This window comes from Trifolium pratense, linkage group LG2, assembly GCF_020283565.1.
Source record: "Trifolium pratense cultivar HEN17-A07 linkage group LG2, ARS_RC_1.1, whole genome shotgun sequence".
Classification (NCBI taxonomy): domain Eukaryota; kingdom Viridiplantae; phylum Streptophyta; class Magnoliopsida; order Fabales; family Fabaceae; genus Trifolium; species Trifolium pratense.
Window position 1 is genome coordinate 15286138 of NC_060060.1, and position 12137 is coordinate 15298274.

The window sequence follows — 12137 nt, forward strand, 5'->3', positions numbered from 1 at the left end:
ATCGTTTGCTTGGACCTGATTAGTTTTATTTCTATTGTTATTTGCTCTCCTCTTTATGCGAGTGAGGACAAACATGGTGAAAAGACTCGTGTTTGTTTTTGAGATATATAGTCAAGTCAACAATACTTAAAATAGTTTGAGATGTTACATTAAGACACTCACACACGGTAAATTGGATTGGAGATCTATTTCATATGTCAATGTGGATATTCATTCAGAGTATTTTGTGTATGCTGCGGGTTTGCCAGTTGTATAGTGTTTGCAAATTTCTCTGCAAATTGAGTAATGTAATTTGTGAGATTGTAAGGTAGCTCATTATCGGTTGGTCCACATAGTACTATAGTAATGACTTTTTGACTTTTAGCTCCCATGTATATGCTTCTCTGTATCAATTGACTTGACTTTTCAATATAATCTCTTTTTTTTTTTTTTGGTGTGTGAATTTAATAAAAATTTAAATTTGCATTCTTCAGAACTAGCTCTTGCCACCACTATTTAAATGGATGCATATATCCTCTTTATTCTCACAAAACAAAACTATCCAACACAAACATAACTAATAAATTTCATAAACCTCTTTCTTCTAAATCTAATGAAGTCTTTTTCTTTGCTGTCACCTACACTTTTATACCTTCATCTTCTTTTGCTGTTTACCTTGAATTTAATGTGGTTTGACACTAATAACAATACTGTGGCAGTGGCTGCAATATTAGGAAACCAAACAGATCATTTTGCATTGCTCAAATTCAAAGAATCAATATCCACTGATCCATATAAAACTCTTGAATCTTGGAATTCTTCCATCCACTTCTGTAAGTGGCGTGGAATCACATGCAACCCCATGCATCAAAGAGTTATAGGGTTGAACCTAAATAAATATCAGTTACATGGATCGTTATCTCCCCATATTGGTAATCTTACTTTTCTGAGAAATCTCGACCTTGGAACCAACAGCTTCTATGGAGAAATCCCAAAGGAGTTAGGTAAGTTGCTACAATTGCAATATCTTTTTCTCAGCAATAACTCTTTTGTTGGTAAAATTCCTACAAACTTGACATATTGCTCCAATCTCAAATACTTATTCATGGATGGGAACAAACTGGTTGGCAAAATACCAATTGAAATTGGCTCTTTGAAAAAGCTTCAAATGATGTCTATTTATAAAAACAAATTAACTGGTGGAATCCCTTCATCCATAGGGAATCTTTCATTTGTAATGATGTTAGATTTTGTTCGTAACAACTTAGAAGGAGATATTCCACAAGCTATTTGTCGCCTCAAAAACTTACATTATTTAGGTTTGGGTGAGAACAATTTGTCTGGAACCCCTCCATCTTGTCTTTACAACATCACATCACTTACTATATTTTACATGCCAATGAATAACTTTCATGGCCCTCTTCCACCCAACATGTTTCACACTCTCCCAAATATCAAACAGTTTGGTATTGCAGGAAATCATTTTTCAGGTCCAATCCCCACTTCTATAAATGCATCTTTTTCCATTACTCATCTTGAAATGGCTGACAATAATTTTGTTGGACAAGTTCCAAGTCTAGGAAAGCTAAAAGATTTATACCTTTTGAATTTGGAACTCAACAATTTAGGTAACAATTCCGCTGAGGATTTAGAGTTTTTAAAACCTTTGACAAACTGTAGTAAATTGTATATAGCTTCTTTTGATCAAAATAACTTTGGAGGCGTTCTGCCAAATTCTATAGGCAATTTAACCAATGAGCTTAAAATGCTATATCTTGGGGTTAATATGATATCAGGAAAAATTCCTGCTGAATTAGGTCGTCTAACTGGCTTATTGTCATTGTCCTTGATATCTAACCACTTTGAAGGAGTTATTCCAACTACTTTTGGAAAGTTTAAAAAATTGCAAGCGTTAAGTTTAAGAAATAACAAGTTGTCAGGAGATATACCACACTTTGTAGGTAATCTCAGTCAATTGTATCTTTTGGATTTAGGTGATAATAAGTTTGAGGGAAATATTCCTCCAAGCATAGGAAAGTGTCAACTGTTACAAATCCTAGATCTTTCACATAATAAGCTTAGAGGAACCATACCTTTAGAGGTTTTTAATCTTTTTTCTTTAACAAACCTCTTGGACTTGTCACATAACTCTTTGAGTGGTAGCTTACCAAAAGAAGTGGGTATGCTAAAAAATATAGATTGGCTAGATGTTTCTGAAAATCATTTGTCTGGGAATATTCCTGAAACTATTGGTGAATGCATAAGCTTAGAGTACCTCAATTTACAAGGGAACTCCTTCAACGGAACAATACCATTCTCTTTGGCTTCTCACAAAGGTATGCGACATTTAGACCTTTCAAGAAATCAATTGTCTGGATCAATTCCAGATGTTATGCAAAATATCTCTAGCTTAGAGTATTTGAATGTATCTTTTAACATGTTGGATGGTGAGGTACCAACCAATGGTGTCTTTGGAAATGCAACCCAAGTAGCAATTATTGGAAACAATAAGCTTTGTGGAGGTATCTCACAGCTACATATACCACCATGCCCTATCAAGGGCAGAAAACACACAAAACACCATAAACTTAGGTTGATAGCAGTGATAGTTAGTGTGGTTTCTTTTCTTCTCATACTTTCATTTATTATAACTATGTACTGGATGAGGAAAAGAAATCAAAAACGATCTTTTGATTCACCAACAATTGATCAACTAGCTAAGATTTCATACCAAGAATTGCATCAAGGAACCAATGGGTTCTCTCCTACAAACTTGATCGGATCAGGAAGTTTTGGCTTTGTGTACAAAGCAAATCTTGTGTCGGAAGATCATGTTGTTGCCGTAAAGGTCCTGAACCTCCAAAAAAAGGGATCTCACAAGAGTTTCATTGTTGAATGTAATGCACTCAAAAATATTAGACACCGAAATTTAGTTAAGATCATGACATGTTGTTCGGGTACAGATTACAAAGGTCAAGAATTCAAAGCTCTAGTTTTTGATTATATGAAAAATGGAAGCTTAGAACAATGGTTGCATCCCGAGATTTTAAATGAAGAGCATCCAACAACATTGGGTCTTGGTCAAAGATTAAACGTAATTATCGATGTTGCTGATGCATTACATTATCTCCACCAAGAATGTGAGCATTTGGTCCTTCATTGTGATCTAAAGCCAAACAATGTTCTTCTTGATGATGATATGGTTGCTCATGTGAGTGATTTTGGAATAGCAAGACTTGTCTTATCCATTGGTGGCAGCTCTCGGAAGGATACAAGTTCAATTGGAATTAAAGGGACGGTTGGATATGCTCCTCCAGGTATGGTCTAAATTCTTGAATCATACATTGTTTCTATGTTTTGTTGCAGACTCAATAATTTACTAGTGACATAGTATTAACAGCTTTTGCTGCATGTTTTAGAGTACGGAATGGGTTCCGAAGTTTCCACATGTGGTGACATGTATAGCTTTGGAATCCTCATGTTGGAAATGCTTACCGGTAGAAGACCTACTGATGAAGTTTTTGAAGATGGTCAAAATCTGCATAACTTTGTTGCAATTTCATTTCCTGATAACCTTATGAAGATTTTAGATCCACATATTGTATCAAGAGATGTAGAAGTAGCAATACAAGATGGAAATCGTGAAAATCTTATTCCAACTATTGAAGAGTGCTTAGTTTCACTTTTTAGGATTGGAATTCTTTGTTCAATGGAATCACCGAAAGAAAGAATGAATATTGCAGATGTCACAGGAGAGCTTAACAAAATCAAAAAGGCCTTTCTCACCGGTAAGATAAACTGATATTTTCATATGCTTATTTGAATCATAACAAACTCATTAATTATATATTGTTATAATTTGATTTTAATAATCTTATTGTGCATTTAAAATTCCTAAACAGCTAAATGTGCTTTTTCTTGATTGAAATTTCAGGTGTTCACGCTCATAATTAGAAATTAAAGCTTAACTAAATTTCTAAGATGATTCGTGGAAAGAGAAGTGTATTCAGCTTGAAGCATTGTTGTTTAGACACTAAATGGTTCAGCTGGCTTGCATGTGCTTTGCTTAGTTTACTAGTTTGTTACTCTGTTAATTCGGTTATGTCATTTGATTTTGTATCATCGTGTTTAATGTAGATTTGCTTAGCTTCAACCTACTAGTTGCTATAAATAAATAAGTAATCATGTTGTATTGTATTGGTTTCTAATTCAATGAAATGAGAATTGATACTTCTCCCATATTTATCTTCATTTTCATTTCTTTGTCATGCATTTTCAAGATCTAAGGCATTGCCGCGCTGTTAAAACTGTGAAGCCAATTGAACATAATGAAGCCAATTGACTTGTTGAACAATCCCTTGATTCCCTGCTAGTGAAGTTGGTACATTCAAACCCCAAAGCATTACTTATATTGTCATATAAGTAATGATTTTTATAGGAAAAGCATGTTCACATGGTAATTAAGGAAACTTAGCTTCTGTATATTTCCATGAATGCTCCAGAATTTAACAAAACTAAAACACATACATGTTGCATCTACAAAGTTTGGTTGCAAAATTTTCACCTAATTATCACACACCACTATCACTTCACTTTTCCTCCCATATGACATGCTACTTTCTTTGTTCAATTAATTGCCATCCTGAGTAGTGAATAATGATATGATAATGAATGACTGCTCCATAAAGCATGTTAGTATTTTCCATCCCAAAAGACACGATTCTGAAGTTGGAGGAAGTCAAGCAAAAATATATTACCCCTACAAAGGTAGAGAACGTATGCATGCAATACTCCTAACTAGTAATAAAAACTAAGCTAAATTGCATTTTTGACCCCCTATGTTTTAGAAACTTGCGATTTTGGCCCTCTATGTTTCAAAATAGCACTTCTAGCCCCCCCTATGTTTACCCAATTACCCCTTTTGTAAAAGGTCAATTTTGACCAAGTCAACCCTGATGTGGCAAGTCACCTAAGTGAAAATTAACAGATTTTAACGATGATGAAGAAGAAATGAATAACACAGAATCAATTAGGACGGGTAAGTAACAAAATCGTACATGAAATTTTTCTGTGATGGCGAAAAACAATTCATGAAGGAAGAAGAGCGAAAACAATTTGTAGTGAATGTTTTTCTCTAAAATGTTAAAAGAGTAAAGTAATTTAGTTTGCATAGTAAAAAACTATTTCTTATAACCTCTTTGTACTAAAAACCGCAGGTAAATATCCGTGAGTTTGACTCATTTGAAAGAGATATCGCATTAGTATATATATGTAAGGACCGGAGGTCGAATCTTGGACAATTTACTTATTCATCATAAAAGGGAAATTCCCCACTTAACTACTTGACAAAAATAAAAGTGACATCTACATACCGACGGTGACAAGTAATAGAGTGTAGACTAATCAGGGGATATGGAGGTTTAATCATCATTATATGTTCATGTAGAGTAAACCACGCATGAATCGATCTGTCTCATTCATCCTCACAAGTCACTATCGTCATTCAAAATAAGGGATCAGAAAGGATAGCATATAAGTAGTGGTGGATAAGTGAGGATTGCATTATATGTGAAGCTACTTCTTCTGTTCAATCAATTCACTTGACTTTTGATGGCATTTTTTATTTTTATTTTTGTGGTGCAACATTTAACAAAATTAAATACTAGGATTAAATAATTTTTTTAATGAGTCTTTGTGAGTGTAGCTCAGTTTTTAATGCAGAACTGGGGTTCGGACCTTAACTAGAGGTCATCGGTTTGAATTTAATCAAGAGAATTAACACAGCTCTTCCCACTGGTATTTAAAAGCAAACTTCGTCTCGAATTCCCTCACATAATTATCAAACACAAACAAAACTATATAGCATAAATCTCTTTCTCCTAAACCAAATGAAGCCTTTTTGTATACTTTTGTGCCTATACCTTCATCTTCTTTTTATGTTTACCCTGAATTTAATGTGGTTTGGTCCAAATCCAAACAAAATTGTGGTAGAGGCATTAGGAAACCAAACAGATCATTTGGCATTGCTCAAATTCAAAGAATTAATATCCAATGATCCAAACAGAGTCTTAAATTCATGGAATTCTTCCGTCCACTTTTGTAAGTGGCATGGAGTCACATGCAACCCCATGCATCAAAGAGTTATAAAGTTGAACTTAGAAGGATATGAGTTACATGGATCCTTATCTCCTTATGTTGCCAATCTCACTTTTCTAATAAAGCTCAACCTTATGAACAACAGTTTCTTTAGAGAAATCCCACCAGAACTAGGTCAATTGCTACAATTGCAACAACTTCATCTCGTCGGTAATTTGTTTTCCGGTGAAATTCCTACAAACTTGACATATTGCTTCAATCTTAAAAGCTTGCTTTTGGGATCGAACAAGCTAATTGGCAAAATACCAACTGAAATTGGCTCTTTGAAAAAGCTTCAATATGTCGAAATTTGGAAAAACAATTTAACCGGAGAATTTCCTTCGTCTATAGGTAATCTTTCATCCTTAATGATTTTTTCTTTTACTTATAACAACATAGAAGGAAATATTCCACAAGAAATATGTCGCCTCAAAAACATGACATTTTTAACTATGGGTAACAACAATTTGTCTGGTATAATTCCTTCATGTCTTTTCAATATGTCATCACTTTCTACGCTCTCAATATCAACCAATAACTTTCATGGTTCTCTTCCACCAAACATGTTTCACACCCTCCCCAATCTTCAAGCTCTTGCATTTGGCATGAATATAATCTCTGGCCCAATTCCAACTTCCATTATAAATGCATCTTCTTCTCTTGCATTATTTGATTTCGGTTCAAATTATTTTGTCGGACAAGTTCCAACTTTAGGAATACTAAAAGATTTAAATATTTTGAATTTGGAAAACAACAACTTAGGTGACAATTCAACAAATGATTTGGATTTTTTAAAATCTTTGACAAACTGTAGTAAGTTGTATTTTCTTTCCATTAGACTTAATAATTTTGGAGGCATGCTACCAAGTTCTATAGGAAACTTATCCACCAAGCTTAATATACTAATTCTTGGATCTAATCAGATATCAGGAAAAATTCCTCCAGAATTAGGACATTTAGTTGGCTTAACTTTATTGAACATGGAATTGAACCACTTTGATGGAATTATTCCAACTACTTTTAAGATGTTTCAAAATATGCAAAAGTTAATAATGGGTGAAAACAAGTTGTTAGGAGATATACCACCCTTTATAGGCAATCTCAGTCAATTGTATTATTTGGATTTACAGCATAATATATTTGAAGGAAATATTCCTCCAAGCATAGGAAACTGCCAAAAGTTACAATATCTAGATTTTTCGCAGAATAAGCTTAGAGGAACCATACCTTTAGAGGTTTTTAATCTTGTTTCTTTAACCAACCTCTTGAACTTGTCACATAACTCTTTGAGTGGTAGCTTACCAAGAGAAGTCGGTTTGCTAAAAAATATAAACTGGCTAGATATATCTGAGAATCATTTGTCTGGAAATATTCCTGAAACTATTGGTGAATGCATAAGCTTAGAGTACCTCAATTTACAAGGGAACTCCTTCAACGGAACAATACCATCCTCTTTGGCTTCTCACAAAGGTCTGCGACATTTAGATCTGTCAAGAAATCAATTCTATGGACCAATTCCTGATGCTATGCAAAACATCTCTAGCTTAGAATACTTGAATGTATCTTTCAACATGTTGGAAGGTGAGGTGCCGATATATGGTGTATTTGGAAATGCAACACAAGTAGAAATTATTGGAAACAATAAGCTTTGTGGAGGTATTGCACAACTGCATCTACCACCATGCCATATCAAGGGCACAAAACACCATAAATTCAGGTTGATAATAGTGATAGTTAGCGTGGTTTCTTTCCTTCTCATTCTTTCATTTATTATAACCATCTATTGGATGAGGAAAAGAAATCAAAAACGATCTTTTGATTCACCACCAATCGATCAACTAACTAAGGTTTCATATCAAGCCTTACATCGAGGAACCGATGGGTTCTCGACAAGAAACTTGATAGGCTCAGGAAGTTTTGGTTCTGTGTACCTAGGAAATCTTGTGTCAGAAGATAATCTTGTTGCTGTAAAGGTCTTGAACCTACAAAAACAGGGAGCTCACAAGAGTTTTATTGTTGAATGTAATGCACTCAAAAATATTAGGCACCGAAATTTAGTTAAGATCTTAACATGTTGTTCGAGTACAGATTACAAAGGCCAAGAATTTAAAGCTTTAGTTTTTGATTACATGAAAAATGGAAGCTTAGAACAATGGTTGCATCCTGAGATTTTAAATGCAGAGCCTCCAACAACATTGGACCTCAGTCATAGATTAAACATCATTATTGATGTTGCTTCTGCATTACATTATCTTCATCATGAATGTGAGCAGTTGGTTCTTCACTGTGATCTAAAGCCAAGCAATGTCCTTCTTGATGATGACATGGTTGCTCATGTGAGTGATTTTGGCATAGCAAGACTTATCTCGGTCATTGGTGATACTTCTCATAAAGATACTACTAGTACAATTGGAATAAAAGGGACAATTGGTTATGCTCCACCTGGTATGTTATAAATTATTGATCAATCTTTCATTTTGTTTTCTTTGAATTCTCTTATGTTTTTGTGTATAGTTAGTAATTTACTAATTATATTGTATCAACATAAATTTTGCTACATGCTTTAGAGTATGCATTGGGTTCAGAAGTGTCCACATTTGGTGACATGTATAGCTTTGGAGTCCTTATGTTGGAAATGCTTACCGGTAGAAGACCCACTGACGAAGTTTATGGAGATGGTCAAAATCTGCATAACTTTGTTGCAAATTCATTTCCCGATAATCTTATAAAGATTTTGGACCCGCATCTTTTGTCAAGAGATGGAGAAGTAGCAATGGAAGATCAAAACCGTGAGAATCTTATTCCACTTTTGTCAAGAGAGGAGTGCTTAGTTTCACTTTTTAGGATTGGACTTATTTGTTCATTGGAATCACCTAAAGAAAGAATGAATATTGCATATGTCACTAGAGAGCTTAGCATAATCAAAAAGGCTTTCTTCTCCGGTGAGATAAAATGATATTTTTATATGCTTATTTGAATCTTAACTAACTCATTAATTTCTTACATAAAACACAATGGTGATAACAGACTTCTTCTTGATTTGAATTTCAGGTGTTCGCAGTCATAATTAGTAATCGAAGGTGAACTAAATTTCGAAGGCCATTGTGGAAAGAGATGTGTATTCAAGATTGTGTAAATTACCAACATTTCTAATTAAGAAGCATGTGTTCCAATGCTTAGTTTACTTTCTTTTTTTTTTGGGTGAATGAATTCAGTTAGCAGCATATAATTTGTATCTGAATGTGTTCAATATAGATTTTCCTGCAGCCTACTAGTTGCTATAAATAAGTATTCATGTTGTATTGCTTTCTAATTCAATGAAGTCAGAATTGATACTTCTGTCATATTCCTAAATTCATTCTCAGTCTTCAAAACTTTGGTGGAAGATTGAGAATTCAATTTATATTCATGTCTTGTAGTATTCTTTATTACTCCCTTCGTCCTAAAACTTTGGTCGTTTAAAGACCGGATTAGTAGCATTCTCAATCAGGCAGATGAAGACATAATAGAAACTATTATTGCTATTAGAGATAGTAAAAATGTAACTCGCATTGAACTAACGTCAATCATGTCATTATTTTAGTCGTAAAGACAGGGTGATTCGTGATTTTTTTACTTTTAAATAATTTTGTTGGCCGTCGTCAAAATATCTCATAATTTTAAACATTGATCCATATTGAACCACTTATGATGCCGTAGCACTTGCCTTATTACACCGTGATGCTAACTTTTCGATTGAAGGGTAAGTTACTGATGGCAGTAACGACTTATTCCATTGATATAATTTTTTTGAAAATAATAGTATACTTGTTTGATAAATTTTGAAAAAATACACTAATATAATAAATAAAAAAATCGATGACTTAGGGTGTGTTTGGTAACACAAATAAGTTAGCTTATAGCTTATTATATGAGCTTATAAGCTTGTTTCAAAAAATTAGAGGTGTTTGGTAACAAGCTTTTTTTACTAGCTTATAGCTTTTTTTCAGATGCTATTTCAAGTAGTGTTTGAGCTTATAGCTTTTTACATTTTATTTCATTTTTACCCTTTAATTTAATAACTACCCACTCTAAAAAAAAAACTACCCACTAACAATTATGTCATTTTATATTTATTAACCACTTTAAAAGCTAATTTTACCAAACACATTAATTTCAATTAGCTAGTTTTTCAGCTATCAGCTAGCTTATAGCTTATTTTTACCAAACAGACCCTTAGTTTTTTTGTTTTTTTGGCAAAATTTCAGTTTTGGTCCCCAGGTTTCCTAATTGTGTGATTTTTATCTTCTTAGTTTCAAACGAGCAATTTTAGTCTCGACATTTGCCCCATTTTGTATTTTTTTGTCCCTGTTGACTATTTTGACCAAAAAAACTGTTGATATGAAATTTTTTGACATGTATCTTAAATATATTGGACAACCTATAAAAAAAATTATTTTTTAAAAAAATTAAAAATCCAAGAAAGGGTCACGTGACTATATTGTTTTTGCATAAACACCCTAACGATTATGTGAATGGGGATTCATATTATTGTTGAGCTAACTATAAAAAAAAAAATCAATGACAAAAAACCATAGTTACGTTCTCTCGTGACATATAGCATCTCTCTATTCTCGTGAAACTTGTTGTCGCGATAATAAGCATTCCTCGAATTGTAAATAAGAGATTTCAAATAAAGGATAAAATTACGGATCTGGATTTGGTGCAATTCAAAAAGCACGCAGTTTCACACTGTACTGTATCCTGACCATCCGATCACGATCAAACAGCTTAGATTAAATACAGTAAAAAGTAACCACTATAGATCTGATCCGTTGAATTGTGATCAAACGGTCAAGATGCAGTACAGCGTGAAACTACGTGCTTTTTGGACAGCACCAAATCCAGATCCTAAAATTACAATAAATTACTTGCTATTCTCTTTCTTCTTCTTTTTTGGTTTATACTTGGTATTTTCTTCATTACTAGTATGATACCCGTGCCAAGCACGGGGGCAAAACTTTAAAAATTTACTTATTTTTGTTTACAACATAAATAAAAATTATGATGAATAGAGTAACAAAAAACGCATGATAAAAAATAATGGTCGATTTTTAGAAAATCAAATAACTCATATAATTTCTTTTCGTGATATCTAAACTAATGGTCAAATTTTAGGAAATCAAACTTACGATTTATTGACACCATTAACAAAAATATATCATCAAACGGTGAATCTCATTTAAAGTAATAACGGATTTGTGCTACATGAGCTCACACATCTCGATGCATCTTCGCATAATATCGATGAAAGTTATTTTTATATCACTGTAGTTGGTTGTGTATACCACTTATACATCCACCTTAACAAAATATAAATGTTTTCTTATAAAAAAAAACGATTCAACAGGAGAAATAAATAAAACAATTGTCAACACTATTTGAAACTTCAACATATTATTTTGAAGCGTGTTTCATAATAGTCATCTGTTATTCATAATAGTCTGAACTGCAAAAAAAATGATGTGAAAAAAAATACGAAGTTAGAAAAAAAATACACAAATAATAATAAATGAAATTTAAGGAACATTAATAGTATATTATAGTGTTAAGAAATAACCTGAAAAGTTTAGAAATCTTTATACGTTCTGAAAAACTTCGTGATAGACAACATTTGTGGTCTCACTACAAATATTAAATATATGCAATTACTTATGGAAAATTCCAAATATAAGCATGGGAATATTAGATACATGAAATTTCTGATCTTTTTGATATATCAGCCATTGGATTCCTAAAAATAGTTAAGAAAAGTTGAAAGAAAAAATTCAAAGAATCTCTTATATAAATAGTTAAGTAAAGATAAAATCTCATGTCAATATTTAATTTTTTTCTAATGAAAATGTGGAATTACCTTTTTTGAAAAACGTGTGTTTTTATCATGAAAATAGAAATATTTTAATTAAAGACAAAAAAAATGGAGATTTATTATGCTAAATTATTCAAAGTATTAAAAAAGTCCAAATATAGGCATATGAATAGTA

At 32.8% G+C, this 12137-nt stretch overlaps 2 protein-coding genes across 2 annotated transcripts; both read left to right on the forward strand.

The window, feature by feature from the left end:
* Positions 1 to 437: 437 nt before the first annotated feature.
* Positions 438 to 4218, forward strand: LOC123907513 (probable LRR receptor-like serine/threonine-protein kinase At3g47570). The gene is made up of 3 exons (XM_045957813.1): positions 438 to 3296; positions 3399 to 3767; positions 3914 to 4218. The coding sequence occupies exons 1-3, from the start codon at positions 593 to 595 to the stop codon at positions 3931 to 3933; spliced, it is 3093 nt and encodes a 1030-aa protein (XP_045813769.1). The 5' UTR covers positions 438 to 592; the 3' UTR covers positions 3934 to 4218.
* Positions 4219 to 5543: 1325 nt separating this feature from the next.
* Positions 5544 to 9453, forward strand: LOC123907516 (probable LRR receptor-like serine/threonine-protein kinase At3g47570). Its single transcript, XM_045957819.1, has 3 exons — positions 5544 to 8559; positions 8682 to 9056; positions 9166 to 9453. Exons 1-3 carry the CDS (start codon positions 5868 to 5870, stop codon positions 9183 to 9185), a joined length of 3087 nt encoding a protein of 1028 aa, XP_045813775.1. The 5' UTR covers positions 5544 to 5867; the 3' UTR covers positions 9186 to 9453.
* The last annotated feature ends 2684 nt before the right edge of the window (positions 9454 to 12137 follow it).